Source organism: Hippichthys cyanospilos, chromosome 20 (genome assembly GCF_059441005.1).
Source record: "Hippichthys cyanospilos isolate Australia breed blue-spotted pipefish chromosome 20, RoL_Hcya_1.0, whole genome shotgun sequence".
NCBI classification, from domain to species: Eukaryota; Metazoa; Chordata; class Actinopteri; order Syngnathiformes; family Syngnathidae; genus Hippichthys; species Hippichthys cyanospilos.
In genome coordinates, this window is record NC_142388.1 from 1,052,909 (window position 1) to 1,072,000 (window position 19,092).

General features: G+C 41.3%; 1 protein-coding gene across 2 annotated transcripts; it reads left to right on the top strand.

The window, feature by feature from the left end:
* The first annotated feature begins 401 nt into the window (after positions 1-401).
* On the top strand, positions 402-13,767 carry ehd3 (EH-domain containing 3). Of its 2 annotated transcripts, none has more exons than XM_088403610.1 (9): positions 402-924; positions 1,126-1,452; positions 4,317-4,493; positions 5,999-6,096; positions 8,638-8,779; positions 8,857-8,956; positions 9,350-9,520; positions 10,412-10,576; positions 10,851-13,767. In XM_088403610.1, the coding sequence occupies exons 2-9, from the start codon at positions 1,226-1,228 to the stop codon at positions 11,376-11,378; spliced, it is 1,608 nt and encodes a 535-aa protein (XP_088259736.1). In that variant the 5' UTR covers positions 402-924; positions 1,126-1,225; the 3' UTR covers positions 11,379-13,767. The 2 variants fall into 2 exon arrangements, with proteins under 2 accessions (XP_088259736.1, XP_088259735.1); XM_088403609.1 differs by having other exon boundaries at positions 1,156-1,452.
* The last annotated feature ends 5,325 nt before the right edge of the window (positions 13,768-19,092 follow it).

The window sequence follows — 19,092 nt, forward strand, 5'->3', positions numbered from 1 at the left end:
ACATTTGTTTTGGATCTTTAGCACATACATTTACTGTGATCGTGACCTTACTAGAGTCTAGTCTTACAGTCTAGTAACTAGACTCTAGTAACTAGACTGTAAGCGACAGACTTCCTTTTACCCCCGCAATTTGCCGTTTTGTTATTTTCTAACGAGATACTTTGTTAATCTCACATGTAGAAATGTGCATCTCCCAAATCTACCAATCACAACATTGCGTGCATAACCACAACAATAAAGCAGGACCAAAATATTGAAAGGCTTTACAAAATGACCTTAAAAGTGTTCGTCATACAAACTGTCACAGTGACATCACTCGTGCGTTACTTAACGACGACTCGAACGTGCTTGCGCGTTTTAGCCAGGAAGCTGCAAACCACTTTCAGTCTGTAGATGGCGCACCATTTCACCGCATCACTGGGCGGGGCCACAAGTCCGTGTGCGAGCCACTTCCGGTGGGCTCGGGTTTCCCAGCGAGTCGGCATTTAAATAGGATAGAGCTCCGGAGGAGGGGAGAGAGAGTGACCGGCTGCCGCCCCTTAGCCTTCGCAAACTCCGAAGCCCACCTCGTTCGCGTTCGCGCAATTGAATTTTTCCATCCCAAACGCCACAAATCCACTTTTACGAGCGTGTTTTGACAGCTAACGGCGGATGGAAGGATAACGGCGCTTGACAGCAAAGCGGCAGCTCAGTGCATCATTGATGGGATTCCAGTGCTCGCCCACGGCCCCGTAGCGGCATTATTGCGCTTGGACGAGATCTTTTTTTTGGGGGGGAACCACAATATTGCATCAAATCGATTATACAAAGCTGTGCTTTTGTCCTTTTTGGAGGCTTGCGAGAAGCTGGAAATACCCGGATGAATAGAATGCAATTAGAGCGTCGACTGTAATTGGCACGAGACAAACCATCTTGACAGCTTGGGTATTGACTTTTTTTTCCACCTCTAATAGCACCGAATTATCTGGCTGGAACCACACCCAGCATTTATTTCGAATCTCTTCCCTTACTTTTTATTCCTTAGCAGAAATGTATCATTGAAATAGTGTTTTTTTTTAAATGCAAAGCAAAACAATATACGTGGCACAAGTTGGACACTGTTGTAATTGATGAACACATTTGAAGATGTCACCCACCCTCTGCGCGCCCTTCAAGCTCTAGGACTCACCGGCCGGCAGACGGCGAGAAGCAATCGGCAGTAGCGGCCAAAAGAAGTGCAGCCATCATGTTCAGCTGGCTGGGAGGCGACGACCGCAGGAAGAAGGAGCCCGAGGTCTTCCAGACGGTCAGCGACGGCCTGAAGAAGCTCTACAAGACCAAGCTGCTGCCGCTGGAGGAGAGCTATAAGTTCCACGAGTTCCACTCGCCGGCGCTGGAGGATGCCGACTTTGACAACAAGCCCATGGTGCTGCTGGTGGGCCAGTACTCCACGGGCAAGACCAGCTTCATACGGTGAGAAGAACACAAAACATGCGCACAAACATGAGATCAAACGCAGATGTTAAAGTTCAATCAAAGGAGACACGCCCTACAGCTTTTGAAATAACCCCAAACCTTATTTAAGAAGAGCGCGAAAAATAACTCCCCGCTTGTGTTATTACGCTGCAAATTTGACATGTTTTCAATGACATGTGATCCAGCGTCACAGCGCTTAGCGTTAAGAGTTCCAATTTCAGTTCCGGCCTTCCTTTGCAGAGTTCTGTTCCCCCTGTTTCTGCAGAGATTTCCACTGGGTACTCCGGCTTCCTGCTACGTTGCTAAAACATGCATGTTGGCCTCTCTAAAGATGACATTATCCATATCGTGTGGAGGTGATTTTATTTTTGCTTTAAAATATTATTACAGAGGCAATAAAGGCCTTAATATCACAAACTCATTTAATCCACTTTGAAAATGTTTTCAGAAAATATCATTTGCGTCCGTTTCTTGAAAAAACTGTGGTTATGACAAAAAATTAATAATGCATTATCGCAAATGAATAATGAACCTTATAAAGGCTTGAATATAACCTGAAAACTCAAAAACAATTCTTACAAATAGTGGACGTTCCCAAAAATCTTGCATTTTGGCACTTTAACTTTTCTGGAAAAATACTGCGGTCAAATGTAATGAATGTAGTGTTAGGTGGCAGTGGCAGATGAATCTAATCTTCAACAATCATTTTTTCCAATTAAATAAAAAAATGAAAAAAAATGTCATTCATCTGTTTCTGCTTACGCCCCTCCATCATTTATTTATTTTTTTTAAGAATTTTAATTTTTTTGTCTTAGAGGTTTCCTTGTATTCTATCACTTTTCTGCTTAGATTCATTAGGGTCGCAGGCCTGCTGGTGCCTATCCCAGCTGTCTAGGGGCAGTAGGCAAGGGACATCCTGAACTGGTTGACGGCCAATTGCAGGGCACACAGAGACAAACGCCCACGAAGGCTCAGGGAGAACATGCAAACTCCACATTGGAAGGCCGGCAAGGTGGATTTCAACTGAGGTCCCCGAACTGCGAGGCGGACGTGCTAACCACTGTGCCACCGAGCCGCCCTTGTATTCATCCGGGTCAAATTCAGAATTAAGATCGCAAGTGCCCCTGACACACACACACACTTTTAATTAGTCGTTTCGAGCCAGCAAGTATTCTCTTTAGCAACTTCCTGCCGACATCCCATCTCCCCCTCCCGTGACCCCCCCACCCCCTTCCCGTCAGCCGCTTGACCATTGACATTTTAACGCGACGATGAGGAATGTCCAAAATGCTCGGTAACCTTCGGTCAGCTATGGCTGCGCTCGCTTCGCTCTTCGTGAATGATCCATGTGAATATTAAACCAGAACACGTTCTTGCTTATTTTCTTGTTCATTGACAAATATTCATCTGGTTTAAAGGTCATCGCAGTTACTGCGGTGGAGAAAAAGACATGAAACGATTGATTCGGAACCGTGAGCAGGGGTTGTCGTGTTGCGTTCGGGTTCTTTACGAGCTTTTAAACACGGGAGATAAAGCGAACCCCAAAAGGAGGACACGTGTTTTGTGAACAGAGATGGCTCCACCAGGCACTGCTAGCTCCTCACCAAGGTGTGTGTGTGTGTGTGTGTGTGTGTTTACGTTATATATGTGTGTTCATTGTAAAGATGTCTAAAAAAAAAAGTGAGTGGAATTCAGGGCATCCTTACATCAGTTTAAACTTAAAAGAAAGGCAGAAACAATTAAGAGTCACCTTCAAGGTTGTAAGTCACATGCTAGCATGTGTTTACTAAGTGACATTTTTGTCCAATAGGTGAGAGTAAAGACAGCGTCGCCATGGCAACTCGCTTCAAATCTTGACAAGCTTGAGATTCCTGCTCTTAACATCCCAACTTTTTTTTTTTTTAAATCATCAACGAGCACATGACAAAGTCCTATACACAAATGTCCATACTGAAAATAGGAAGTGAGAGGCGAAATTCTTTCCAGGATTTGGAGTTGTGGATTTCCCCTGTGCGACTGACTCCGGTATTTGCGCTTAAATGACTCAAACTGGTTTGTCAGGTACCACCAAGTCCAAATGATCTCCTCGTTGCCGCTATAAAGAGCATTAGCGAACGTTGGGAGGATCTGCCCGGGGTTAAGTCCATGTAGCCACTAAAGCCGTGCGGCGCCATCTGCCCCACGCCGATTGTTAGGTGGGAAAATTGGTTTGCTTGACCTAAATTAGAGCTTCTCAAACGGGAGTACGAGAAGGCACTTTGGGGGGTACGCGAGATTCCAACAGGGTTGCTGGAAGTCTTGGCAAACCGAATTAAATGATTTTGAATGCGGTGACAGGAACAGTACATGTTTCTTTTCAAATGAAGAGCTAATTAATTGGAACAAGAGGCACCTCTTTGCTAGAGTGTGTTATAGAGATTCGTTTGCTAAACGTTACATACCTTTATTTTGTTGAGTTTGACATTTACAGCAGGGAAAAGTTAATAATTTCTCTATAAGGAATGTGATAAGAATTCATTTTCATGTACAATTAACAACTTTAATGTCACATTTTTCCCCTTTTCGACTGAAAATGACCACCTTTGCTTGAGGCTCGGGCAACGACCAATCACTGCTCGCCAGTTGCGTCATGTGACATTCACAAACCGATCTGTGATTGGGCGTTACCGTTCAGCGCAGGTGATATCATTTTTAGTGGACAGCAAGTGGGAAAATGTCTTTTAAAGTTTTAATTGCACGTGAATAAATAACCGTCGACATTTTTTTTTTTGAAACGGCGAAAAAAAAGTGGACTACCCCTTTAACGCTGTCGTCATCTTATCAAAGACATCTGTTGACGGAACGCCTCACTTGTCCCACAGCTACCTGTTGGAGCAAGATTTTCCCGGGATGCGCATCGGGCCCGAGCCCACCACGGATTCCTTCATCGCGGTGATGCACGGCGACACGGAGGGCGTGATCCCCGGCAACGCCCTGGTGGTGGACCCCAAAAAGCCCTTCAGGAAGCTCAACGCCTTCGGGAACGCCTTCCTCAACAGGTTCGCGCCTCGCCGTGTAGTGATGCTAAGTATGTTAAGTGGGGGGGGGGGGGGGGGGGGCGAGAATCCGCAAGGCAGCGCTACATTCCTTTCTGAATGAATTTCCTCACACTCACCAGCCTACCTGCCCGTGTCATGAGACGCATGTGTATGTAGGTCATGCCAAAGCCAAAGAAAAAAGATAAGATATTAGCGGCGGTGAACAGGCGCTTGCAACTTTTTTTGATGGAGAAATGATATTTTATTTGTGCCTTATGAATGAAGAGGACTAATTCATCCTTTTATCGGCTTAATACCGCCCTCTGCTGTGAAGTCAAAGTAACTTCAAAGTGCCCTCGGGCTCATTTTTGCAACTTAATCAAACCAAACCCAGAAAACAGGTGAGCTGCGATGCTCGCAACGCGACGACGTTTTCCGTTAACGCCAAAGGACGGCTCGAGAAGCCTTGCCGCAAACAGGAAGTTGGCCATTTTGGTTGGAAGTGGATATCTGGATCATTTTGGCAGTTATGTAAAAAATTCAGCCCCCAAAGCCAATTTCGTAGAGTTGAATAAAACTTTGTTGACATTTTTCAAAAGTAGTCCTGCTAAAAACATATTTGAAGTTGAACTCACGGTGGAAGTCGGTCATTTTGGTTAGTAGCTGCCGTTTTAGGGTTGTTTTGGAAGTATGTTTTGTCAAACCTTCATGGTTGCAACATGAAATTTGGTAGGCGTGTCGATCACTTGTAGACGCTCCAAAAATCTTCTTGAGCCATATTATAAGAGATTTCATTACTTCATTGGCCCAACAATAGTCCAAACACAACATTTGTCATGAAAATTGCATTTGTAGAATTTAAATTAAAGAGCAAAACAATGACAAAAAAATCAAGTTTTTTTTTTTATCGATTTCAGGGCGTGGCCATTTTTTCTCTGTCTGTTACCTGAAATCAGAGTTAGTCCGGATTTTGGTGGAAACCAATCACCGCTCCCCTTTTTTCCCATTTTGATCATGCGATGTCCTTTTCAGTCGACGGCAAGTATGGAAACGGCCATCTCTGAGATCGATCAAATTTTCAGCGTTCCGCGAAACAAATGAAACGCCGCCAACATTTTGAATGACTCGGCGCATTAGCCGGAATGGCTGTCAAGAGTTTTGTGGAGTCAAACTAATATCAACAGCTAAAGTCCAAAGTTGAGCGTTTTCACACCTCCTCCCATGGAATATAGTATCCTTCTGGGACACGGAGGATCAACACATACTCTGAAGAGATTTTTGTGTGCTTAGAACAGAGGTCACTGTTTTCCTTGGAACATGTTTTGTTTACTTAGAATCTCTTTACCGGAGAAAAAGTGCATTGTTTTTTTTGTTTTTTTTTTTTAAATTTTGATCAAATATGACATTTTCTTTTGTCAAAGAGCACATGCAGGCCTTGCATTTACTGTACCTGCATATAGTTTACCGCTGGGTTTGTTTTAACACAGTCTTGATGAGTGATGTGTATAATGTGTGTGTGTGTGTAGATTTGTATGTGCCCAGCTGACTAACCCGGTGTTGGAGAGCATCAGTGTGATTGACACCCCAGGGATCCTGTCAGGGGAGAAACAAAGAATCAGTCGAGGTAAAACGCCGGCTGTTTATGTGTGTGTGTGCGTGCATGATCGCATTCTTTCACCAAACCCGTTCAGCCACCCAACAGTCAACTATCCGACAATGTCCGCGTTTCAGCAGCATTGTGTCTCAAAGAAGAGGAATTCGTGTCTAAAAATGAGCTTTGATTGGGCACGTGCTTGCGTTCTCACATGCACACACACACACACACACACACACACACACACGTACACGCACGCATACACACAAACGTAAATGTTAAGTTTGTCATCTCGTACTATTAAACGCCACAACACCGAGGCTTAACGTTATTTTTTAATTCTATGAAAATGAAAGAACTTCAAAACAGTTCTCTCAGCGTGTTTAGAAAGCAGCCAAGACATGCTAAGCTAATCATGCTTGCAGTGCTAGTTTATTAGTTTACATTTGATCTTGAAATTGGTTATAGCAACATTAAACACATGGTAGTAAGCCATAAATGCTAATAGACATGCTAATGTAATTCATTTGTGTCTTAACATCATGTCTTGAAATATTGCTAATGATTTCAGTGTAGAAACCGAACGGTCCGTGGCAAGGCTAGCTCACGCAACACAGTGTGAAGCTAAAGATGCTAAGCTAATCAACCTGCCCTCACACAACCGCTGTCTTTTGCTGTACAGCAAAAAAAAAAAAAATTGGGATTCGCGACCGCATGTGACACATACCGCAGTGCACAGACATTAAATGGCAAACAACGATTCCCAGAATTCTTTTTAGTCCGGCGCGGTGCCACGGAAAGGCATTCCCAACACTAAACGGCAGCATCGCCATACCGACGGCGGCGGCGGACAAAAGAAGCCGGTTAACCGACGACGGCATTATTTCTCTCGCTTGCCAAATGCTTCTCGCACATACGGTTTCTGCCCGTATTTTATTTTGAGCCACTATCTGTCTTGTCTTACTATTTGTCCGTCTCTACGCACCCCCGTTGGTGTGTGTGCACTCTGTGTGTCCAGAGGAGGAGTTATCAGGCTATAGCAGCCTCCGTAGATGTCCTTATGGAGGTATTGTCTGTGAGACGTCAACAAGCAGTTAACCATGTGATACTTTCGGCTTGGACTAAGTTGTGGACTCTTTCTTGCTCTTAGTGTTTGGGAATCTCGTTACACGGGTTGCAAAGAACTACCATTGCAATGCCTTGTACAGATTTGCTCCACAAATTCAGCTTCTTGGGCAAACCGACGAGGTGCATCTTGTCGGTTTTGCACAAGAAGCTGCACTTAACGTTCAAAAAGCGCAATTACGCAACTGACACTTGGTTGCAGTCTCTTAGTCTTAAGGGGGAAGTCAATCTAGATATTTTGTTCACAATATCATGTTCTATGTAACCCCCACTATACTAAACTCTTTAAAAACATATAGCGGTACCTCAAGATACGAAACAAATTCGGTCCGAAACCATTAGGAGAGGAGGAGGAGAGCAAACGGCAAGAACAAATACAGTACAAACTGAACTGCGGAAAAAAATACAAGGTAAATGGCAAAAAAAAACATTACTATGTACAGCTTCTTCAGGCTGGGGGAGGGACTAGAACAGGGATGTCAAACATATGTCCCACGGCCCGGTTTTGGTCCACCAACGCGTTTAATCCAGCCTGTGATATGATTTTGTAATGAATAGAACTGAGCTAGATTTTTTCAATAAATGAAAAACTTGACACGTATTACGATTAATAGTAATGGTAAGGGGTTATGATTAATAGCGATGTTGTGTTTGTACTATTTTGGACGGTATTAAAAAAGAATAATAGATCTTATATAAATATATACCATGATTTGATTGGTCCAGCCCACTTGGAAATAGATTTTCCTCTATGCGGCCCACAAGATAAAACGAGTTAGAACCTTGTTGAAAAAAAAATCTTTGATTTTATCATCGTCGAGGCCAGAGGGGTGAGTAGGGGCATTATCCAGCACATTTGTATTTCATTTTTTTCATGTTATCTGTCAAAAAATTCTTCAGATGTTTTGTATATCGAGTTTTTCGTAAACTTGAATTTTCGTATCTTGACGTACCGCTGTACTTTGATTATTACGTGGAATATAAATCAAGCAGCAAATTCTACTGGTTTGTATCCATCTCAAGAGGCGGCCATTTTGCCACTTGACGACATGGTAGCAAAGGGCTCAGGGAACAGCTCAAACGTTTTCAGAGTTTGGTCATGTGACATTTGCGAGCCGAGCACAGTTGATAGCAAGCGGCAAAATGGCTGCCCCTGGGATGGGTAAAAACAAAGATTTTTTTGCTGCTTTAGTCTCCACAAGCGCAATATTCATGGGAATGCCGTGTTAAGGCTAGCGGGGGCGTTTAGAGCATATGATTGCGAAGGAAAAAAAATTGGGGTTGACCTCCTTTAAAAACACTAATGTTTGACTTTGCATGGTTTGTCAGGTTAAGTGCGCTAACGTGGGAAAGTTATCTTTTAGTTGTTGTTAGAATTCATTGATTTTACTTGTGAAAGGCAGGCACTCCAATCTTTCTTTTTTTTTTTTTTTTCTCGTCTCCCAGGCTATGACTTTGCGGCCGTTCTGGAGTGGTTTGCCGAGCGAGTTGACAGGATCATTCTGCTCTTCGACGCCCACAAACTGGACATTTCCGACGAGTTTTCCGAAGTGATAAAGGCGCTGAAGAATCACGAGGACAAGATCAGGTATGTCACGATCGCGCCCTTGTACCCGCGTGGCGAAGGAAAGCGCAATTGCGCACTTGTTTTTGTTCTGTCGTCAGGGTGGTGTTGAACAAGGCTGACCAGATCGAAACTCAGCAGCTGATGCGAGTGTACGGTGCGCTCATGTGGTCACTAGGAAAAATAGTGAACACGCCTGAGGTAAACTTCCCTCACGTGAGACGAGAGCAAGCACACTGTTATTAGTGATGGCCTACATTCACAACCTGAATTCTAATTATGAACTTTGAAGAAAACCGGTAGTACTGCACGTGAGCGAGCGCTTGGAATTTGGTGGCATTTCGATGACAAGGAAACAACTGAAAGAAACTTGGGGCGTGTCATTTAGACAAAAGTAGCCCATTGCCGCTATCTTGTGGCAAGCCGCTTTTTGTTGTTGTATATTAATTTTTTGATTTGTTGCAACACAATTAGTCAAAAGTAAATAAAAAAAAAACGGGTTGAGGGTTTTCTAAAATTTGTTTTAGGTGAGATTAATGAAATAATCTCTCTTTTGTTTAATTTCCTTCTTTAATCTCCCTTTGTTTCCGGCAGGTGATTCGCGTGTACATCGGCTCCTTTTGGTCGCATCCGCTGCTGATCCCCGACAACAGGAAGTTGTTTGAGGCAGAGGAGCAGGACTTATTCAAGGACATCCAGTCGTTGCCGCGGAACGCCGCGCTGAGGAAGCTCAACGATCTGATCAAGCGGGCGAGATTAGCAAAGGTAAAGATCGCTGTGCCAATACTTTTGTCTGAATTGTAAAAAATACATTTAAAAAAATGAATACTACATGCCATATGTGCATTTTGCGTGTTTTCAGGATATAAGTGTTTTCCTGTCAGTGTCCATCTGTTTTAACAAATGGGTTCGCATCAGAGTCAATGATTTCCTATTTCCTGTCTGAGGACGGACACTCAACAACTTGTCGGAAACACTTGAATGCCCTTTTCCTGTTTGACAGCCGACGCGTCTATCTGCGTTGAGCTTCAAGGTCATGAGACGGACTTTGGGGAAATGCTTTTATAGGGCTGAGGATGACAGACTCACCCGATCGACTCGTCAACCCGGCGCTTCTGAAACACGGTTACCATAGTTTTGGATTTTCGATATCGCTCGTTCACTAGCAGTCCGGAATTTCCCGGGCGGAAAATACGATTCGGCGGAAAAGGACTGCCGTGACACAAATACTGTAAACGACTCCTAGCGCGCATACACTCTGGGGAAAGATGAGGGGAAGCCACGAGTATTAAGTGCCGCAAAACGTGTGCCGGTGAGATTTTGCGCGTCTCATTTCCGCTTCGAGCATAAACCAAGCTTAGGCCACGGTCCCGCCAGAGCAAATAAAGATGGCTTTCTAGAGGCACGATGACCATAACGGGCCCTCGTAGCATATACAACAAATGTACGCTGTAAATTAATAATGGTAATGATTGTGAAACGCCGGTCGTTTTTAATAGCGTACCTAATAACTGTTCCGTGTACGCATCAAAACCGAGCATTAGCATTCTGGCAAAGGCCGAATTATGGCACGCAGCCGTGCTTACCGTTGTCACTTTTGTCCTCGTCCTCCATGCCGGCGTCGTCCCGATAGCATCTTTGCGTCCCGTCACGCAGGTTCACGCGTACATCATCAGCTCCCTGAAGAAGGAGATGCCGGCCGTGTTTGGCAGGGAGAACAAGAAGAAGGAGCTTATCGCCAGCCTGGGTGACATCTACAAGCGCATCGAGAGGGAGCATCAGATATCGCCTGGAGATTTTCCCAATCTCAAGAGGATGCAGGTAAGGACAAGCAGAAGAAACTATTTCTCGATAGTTCCCTATTATATTTTTTTTTCAACTACCCTTATTGATGGGAAGTCATCACGCGTGAACACTGGTACTGCACTTTGGTACAATGTTTTTTTCCACCGAGTACCCCCAAAGCCATCACGAGGCAATTCAGCAAGGGCAAAACGAGATAGATGAAATGTAGTATCTTAGACAGACGCGTTTTAGCATCTGCGACCCGTGACATTCGGAATACTTTGGAGTTAGCGCAACCTTTGCCCGGCAGGACCAACTGCAAGCTCAGGACCTGACCAAGTTCCAGCCGCTCAAGTCCAAGCTCCTGGAGGCGGCGGACGACATGCTGGCCCACGACATCGCCGGCCTGATGGTGCTGGTGCGGCAGGAGGAGACGCAGCGGCCCAACGCGGCGGTGAAGGGCGGCGCCTTCGACGGCACGCTCAACGGCCCCTTCGGCCACGGCTACGGCGAGGGCGCCGGCGAGGGCATCGACGAGGCCGAGTGGGTGGTGGCGCGAGACAAGCCGGCCTACGACGAGATCTTCTACACGCTGTCGCCCGTCAACGGCAAGGTGACGGGCGCCAACGCCAAGCGGGAGATGGTCAAGTCCAAGCTGCCCAACACGGTGCTGGGCAAGATCTGGAAGCTGGCCGACATCGACAAGGACGGCATGCTGGACGACGAGGAGTTTGCGCTGGCCAACCACCTCATTAAAGTCAAGCTGGAGGGACACGAGCTGCCCACCGAGCTGCCCGCGCATCTGCTGCCGCCTTCCAAAAGGAAAATACCCGAATAAACCTGACTATGCCGACTATGCCCGGATCGACTTAGGGTACAGCTACTCTGATCGCTATATTATACAGTGAACCCCGGTCACCTTGCCGTTTACCTCCCAGATCTGCCTGCGATATTTAAAAAAAAAAAAAAAAAGAAGGTAAAATCTGCAATGTAGAAGATGTGATATGGATATAACAGGGGTTTCAAACTCATTTTAGTTTGCGGGCCGCGTGGAGAAAAATATTCCCAAGTGGGCCGGACCAGTAAAATCATGGTATAGATTTATATAAACAACAGCTTCAAATTGATTATTATTATTTTAATACGGTCCAAAAAATTCCAAACACAACATCACTATTAATCATCAAACATTAACACTACTTTTAATCGTAATACATGTCAACGTTTTCATTTATTGAAAATAAAATCGGCTCGGTTTGAGACTTTACATGACAAAATCATCTCACGGGCTGGATTAAAACCATTTGCTAGCCAGAACCGGCCCACGGGCAGTATCTTTGATACCACTGATAAACTATACGTTTTATTTGCCTATTCTGGATTTTTTTCCCCGGGTCAGATTGGCCGAAATTAGCTCGTTTATAAAAGGCAAAAATCTACTATTTTTGAGGGGGGGTTGAGTTTTTGCCATTTATTTTTTAACACTAACACATTTCAACATAAGGAAAAGATACAGTAATGACATTAAAACATTTAGCCTATCAAGTAATTAAAAAAAAAACAAACTGAGTTTTTCTCTTGTAAAGTCATACGACAAACTATTGTAAAACAATTAAACTGTTCTCCATCTATTCATATCGATCATTATATATATTTTTTTTTTGTCTAAATTTGGACTCGTGCTGTTATAAAAAGCGCAAATGTTCAACCTGAGGTTCACTGTATAAATAAAATAAAATACATCCAAGTAAATATATGTAGCTGAAAATTCCTCCCTCGTTTCTTTCCGGTTTCAAAATGGTCAATCCACATTTTGTTTATGTGTTGTGGACTTGTAAGTATGTCAGGACGCTAGTGTGTCAGCCAGATGGCCCTGGCGACATTAACTCCTTAAATAGCGTGACATCACTGCTGTGTCACACAGTAAACAAAGAAACGGGCTGGTGGTGACCTGCGCTTGATTGGGTTTCCAAAACTGGGTCATTTGGAGACAATTCACCGGTTTGTATTCTTCCCGCATATCAGCAGATGGCTGCGTTGATAAAATATGTGTAGTTGAATTAAAAAAAAAAAAAAAAACTACAGATGTAGCTCTCCAAAGGAAGGAAAATGTATTTTTTGTTGTGTATGACAACGGTAAAGTTCTTGTAAAGCAGAGGTCCAAACTACGGTCTGGGGGCCATTTGCAGGCCGCAGTTCACATCTTTGCGGCCCGCGCCATATGCTAAAAAGACATTTTGTAATTGAACAGAAAGCTTAGATGTAGCAGATAAAACAATGCGTCAAGCCTTGTTTAATTAGTTTAAGAAGTTGAAAAAAAAAAAGACATTTTCTATTTTTCTGTATGTGGCCCCCAAAGGAAAATGTTTGGACACCACTGTTATAAAGTCAACATCAATTGTAAAATTGGCATACAACACAAAGAACACATTTCCAACTTGCGCCCGATGACTGCTCACAATCTGCAATTATCTTCTAACATCAAATCTGAATTCACTTTACAGGATCTTTAGAAGCAAGTAACACAAGGGAAAAAAAATCCCAAATATTGGAACCACTGGGACACCATGAGAATGATGCAACAATGGAGGACATTTTGATGCAGGGGATTTTTTTTTTTTTTTTTTTTGGTAGCTGGCGCAGGGGTTGCGTTTAACAATACAAAAAGAATGTACTTCAGCCTTGTAAAACTATTCAAACGTGGATTCTTTTTGGAGCGTTTTACCCTTTGTTCTTTCTTCCTTATTGGCCATCAGGGAAAAGACGAGCGTTGGTCAAAAATGTAAAAAAACAAAAAAAAACGGAATAAAAAAAAGACGAGACTATACAAAAAAAGAAGGATTGCAGGGAAACGACGTCTTAAATGTTTATACTGTGACTTATTGTGTGCTGCTCTATTATTTGGAGAACATGATGTATTATGCTAACTCTTTTAACTTTCCTCAATGGCAACACTGTCTTTCTATGAGCATCATTAACACTAATTGACTCTTGGCATTTAGCCATTATCGTTGCTGTCACATCACTGTCGCAATATGCCAGTATAATCCTCAGTAGTTTCTTCAAGTACTACAAATGTCAAGTGTAACATGCTCCTGCAAGACCATAAGCGCGCGTGCGTGTAAATGTCACGTCCTTCAAAAAAACTGGCATTCCAATCCACTGGCGTTTATACTGGATGTCTCGCTTCCTTCCCATCAGCACAATAAACTTCACCGTGAACGTCACCCATGTTGGAAATTGTCTTTTTTTTTTTTTTTACACAATTGTCCAGATATATGTAGCAATTGAAAATAAAGCAGGGGTGTTAAAGTATGGCTTGGGGGCCATTTGTGGGTCCCATTGTCCATTTTTGAGCAGCCCGTAGCATGTACTAAAAATGGCCTTGCTACCAATACTTTTTTTTTTTTTTTACCAGTTGCTGTATATTTTTTTGTTTTTTTTGGTAAGTGATTAAAAAAACAAAACAAAATATTGAAAAATTAATTTATCTGATTTTGTCAGAAATATTTGAATGACATCCAACATTTTTAGATTAGACAAATAAAATTGGTTCCATTTTTTAGCGGCCCGTGTCATATAATGAAGATGGCCTCACTACAAATACAATTGTTATTGTTACATATTTTGTAAGCCTTTTTTTTTTTTTAATCAGATTGGTCCTTTAGAATGAATTTTAATAATTTCTACTCAATTCAATAAACTTAATTTACAAATTTGCATTTCCCTTTCCCCCCAAAAAATATTTTGGATTATTTTTTACACTATTACACTACATCATGTCAGTACAACATTAGAACAATTATATATAATTTAGATTTTGTCAATGTTTTGAATGACAATAAACATTCTTAGATATAACAAATATTTTAATATTTTCTGAATTCATTGAATTTTTCAGACCTGAGAAATGCAAACTTTTTTTTTTTTTTACCTCTTCCTTTACGAGACGCAATATTGTCCTCTTGCATGCTAAGTTCTGCTTGCATGGGACTTCCTTTCACCTTGACCCTGACACACACAGCATAACTCAAAGGGTGTAGGTAGAAATGAAGGTAATGCGCATCCCACAGGAACATATCGCGGACAAACGGGAAGAGTAAACTTAGTTTGAGGGCGCATGCATTTCCCGGAAAAGGAGAGCCGGTGAGACGGGAGTCAAACCAGATGACATCTCATCTCTTCCATGACGAAGGCAGAAAAATATACCCTACCGTACATACGATATGGTTAGTATCTGCTTTGGCAGTGATATCAAATGACAGCGATGCGTGAACGTGCCTGTTTTTGTGTACGAGGAAACTGTACATCAATTTGATATATGGAAAGTTGCATTTTTGCCCCTGGTGAGATGTCATGGAAATAGAAATAATCTGTTCCGGGGTCAAAATGGCCATTTCATGGACTTCCTGTGTTGTTTAGGGCTTTAGAGCTCTTGAGTAGTATTTGTTTTCTCTTGAAAGATATGACTGCCAAAAGTTACGCTGCAAAGTGAAACTCATTGATTTTTTTTATTTGACATTATGTTTTGTACATTGTAATTTGCACTATCAAATATTTTTGGGAGGCAGGGGGGCTGACTTCTAACTCATTCAATTCCAAAGACGTATTATTACGTTTTTTTTTCTAAGAGTCCATTTATTCAATCTCCAATACCTATATATATATATATATATATATATATATATATATATATACACACTCACATATATATGTATAAGTTACTTCAGGTATTAAAGTAATTGATTGCTTTAGGTGCTACAGCAATCAATTACTTTAGTATTTAATTCATTTAGTTCTCGTCATTTTCGGATCATCCTTTACTCTTAAAAAGTGTAAAAAAGTGTAAAAATTGGTTTTGGTCAATGATCTTCTTAAACATGGATTCCTGAGACTTTTTTTCAAGGACGCCTGAAGACAGACACTCCAACTAAATTCGATGTCGTTATCAGTGTTGTAAAACTAGTCATTTTTACGTGCAGGCACTTTACGTGCAATGAAGCAGCAAATGCAACAGCTGGCTTTGCGTTACAAAAACTCATAAATATATTTTTCAAAAAAAAAAAAAGAGGAGGAACACGATAAAGTCCATTCTTGGGATTCCTTAGATATAGCTCTAGGGGGAAACGGGACTTTGGGTTGCGTGTGTGTGTGTGTGTGTGTGTGAGACAAGGGTGTGGAGTCACAAGTCACAAGAAGGGAGTGTTGACACGGAGATGTTAATTAATGGCAGCTGTCATGGAAAAAGTGTGACAAACGTACTTCTTGAAGGGTTAACCGTTAACTCTTTCGATGACATTCTCATTTCAACGGAAGGCTCAAACTTTACCCCACTAATGTCATCAATCTCACAGCATCATCATTAAAAAAAGAAAAAAAAAAAAACACTGAGATATTTCATTTCGTAGGAAAACAGGAATTAAACTGTTTACTCCCAAAGACACAATTTTACGTTTTTGTAAAGAGTCTAGAAATCCAATCCGGGGTACTTATTTACAGGTTTTTCATGTGTTTGGCAAAAGGAATCAAGAACAAAAGTTATCAATTACTTTTGGTAATTAAGTACTTGAGTATTCAATTAGTTTAGGACCAAGTCGATTTTTGAACAATTATTATTAAGTGCCAAAGTATTCAATTATTTTAGGTAATTAAGTGCTTAGGTAATAATTACTTTTGGTACTGATATACTTCAGTAATCAACTAAGTACTTTTAGTAGTTAAGTACTATTTATCAATTACTTTAGGAAATTAAGTACCCAGAAAATTCATCACTTGTGGTACTTATTTACTAGTAATCATAGATACTAAAGTACTAAGGCAAAATATTAATGTAGTACTTACTTAAGTAATGGATTATTTTAGTACTTACTATTTAGTACTTACTTTTTTTTTGGGGGGGGGTTGTGGAACGGACACAAGGCATTTCTTATTTCATTGAGAAAATATTATTTGCTAGCTACTTCACACGCACATGCACTTAGCCACATATTCAGATTGATATTTTCTTTTTACATAGTTTTGAAGTTTTTTTTGCAATGATGGGGAGGCTCAGCTCATTTGTCACGTTGCATAAAGGGGGGACTGCGCATATCAGAGTGATGAATGAGGAGGCTCCCCCTATCAGCACTTGTCAAGAGAAAAGGATGAGGATGAAGACAAACACGTAATATTTGAGCTTTACTTCTTTGAAAGGATGGACATTTAAAGCACATTAGCAAGCATTGCTTAAGATGACAACATTTGGTCGTAGGGGCTATAAATCAATGATGCTGATAGTTATAATACTTCACGCCAAGCGGTTGTTTTTGCCAACGGTGCTCTGCTGCTACCTAGCGGCCATCACATAAATAGTATGTTTAATATTTTAAATGTTACAAGAAATATAATCTATATTTTTAACAAGATGACAGGGAATCATTATGGATTCATTTTTTTTTATTTTTTAATGCTGTAATTGAAGTTAAATATTAATCTTAATTTCTTAGTATTAGGCCGAAAACAAAATTGGTTCAAAATGACAAAATGATTCTTTTCCAAACATCATTTGATTCTAATTTGTATAAATGTCAAAATGCCAAATTCAGAGGTTTCCATAGTCGCTGTCCTGCATGCTTTCCAGGTTTCTTTTCCTGACCCACCTGATTCAAATGATCGGCTCATTAGCAATGAATCACACATGAATCATGTGTGTCGGGAATAGAAACCAGGAAAACATGCAGCACAGCAGCCTTCGATGACCGACTTCCTACACCCTAATTGTATGTGTGGCGTGTGGCCAGCAGAGGGCGCACTTTGTCTATTTCGTTAGAGAATCTTTGGGGTTTCTCAGCGTGATTTCTAGTACACAATCCTTCCTTGTTTGCAAACAATTTATTGTATATTTTCCGTTTGTGGGGAAAATGCCTGCTTCGCTATAATGTAAAATAGTTTAGTTCACAATTTGTTCGGTTTAATGTTCCAGTAAAATAACTCGAGAGCAGCGATTAATTTCTGTACTTGTGGCAACAAATGTGAGTACTGTACACTTGTAAGTGAAAAAAATAATCAATACTCCCCACTTGATGTGTGTGCTTTCTGGCATGGGTTCTTGAGACTTTTTCCAAGACAGATAGCGAATTTCATTTTGCTAAGTGAAACTGACTTTGGGGGCTGAGTCTCTTAATGAACACTATTAAAGGATGCTTGCACCCACACACACAAACACACACACACACACACAATTATGAATCCTCACTTCTAAGGAATAAGAGGCAAATTGTCATGCTAATGCTGCTCATTTCAAACAAAAACCTTTTCTGTAATTACTGAAGAAAAAAAGTCAACCTGAAGCTTTGCCTCATTGACCTGCCGTGCCCTGGCAACCCTCTCACGTTGCCATGGCGATAGGCGCCAGCTTAGCTCACGTTGCCTGCCTCCGCTTTGCTTTGATTGGCGTTGCATGACAACATGACCTTGGCATCCTTGTTTTCTTTTTTTTTTTTTTTTTTCATCCCAAGACTCAAAAAGAGGAAATTAAAAGTGGAGACGGAGCCAAAAAGGCTGGAGATCAATATCGAGTAATTACCCGCAGCTTCTCAGGTTGCTAGGAGATAAAAGCCAAACGGGAACGAGCGGGAGAGGCAAGACCGTTACAATTATTAAATTGTTAGTCAAGAAGATCAAGTGCCTTCTTTTTTGGCACGACGTGTTTTAAACTAAAATCATAAATTAATCGAAAAATCGGCAAAGGAAGATACGCGTAGGTTCAAACCATTATGAAAATGCGTCAATTGCGGTGTTCCCTCGCTGCAACGCGGTTCACCTTTCGCTGCAATGCGGTTCATCTTTCGCAGCCTCGCTTTTTCGCACATTTATTTCTCAAGCTTTTTTTTTCAGGCTCAATCAAACCCAAATACGTACTTTTACGGCGGGTTTCAAGCATCCAGACATTCCAATGGCTGGTGAAATAAGTACTAAATTGGTAACGGATGTCTTTAGTGCTGATAATTACTTTAGTACCAAAGTACAGTACCAAGGAAATCCCTTAATTTCTGTTCTTAAGTGTTAAAGTAATTGATTAGTTAAGTAATAGCACTAAAGTGACTGATTATGCAGTTAATTACCTATAATCATTGACTTTAGTACTTGATTTGTTTCGTAGCAGCATGTTTTAGATACTTGAAAAACACTTGAAAAAAAAAGGAAAAATGTCTGAGCTATTAAAAACACAAAAAACATGGAATTGAATAATAAAAATTAAATGTGTCATTGTTTTAATAGGAAAACATTAACCAAGCAAACAGGTAAGGAAAGTAGATGAATGATTTTTTTTTTTTTTAATCCAGCAATAAATGTTTAGGCCTTTGGTTTATCTTGATAAAAATATACCAATTTGTAAATATCTACAAAGGATTATTGTTTGAGTGTTTTTAAACGAAAGTGTGTGTGGGGAGGAGTGTTACTGCTACACACATACAAACATATAAAAACATTTGAAAACATAAAACTGACAGAAATATAACAAAGTACAATAACAAAAAATAAACCAATTTACTATGAGCAAAAACTATTCA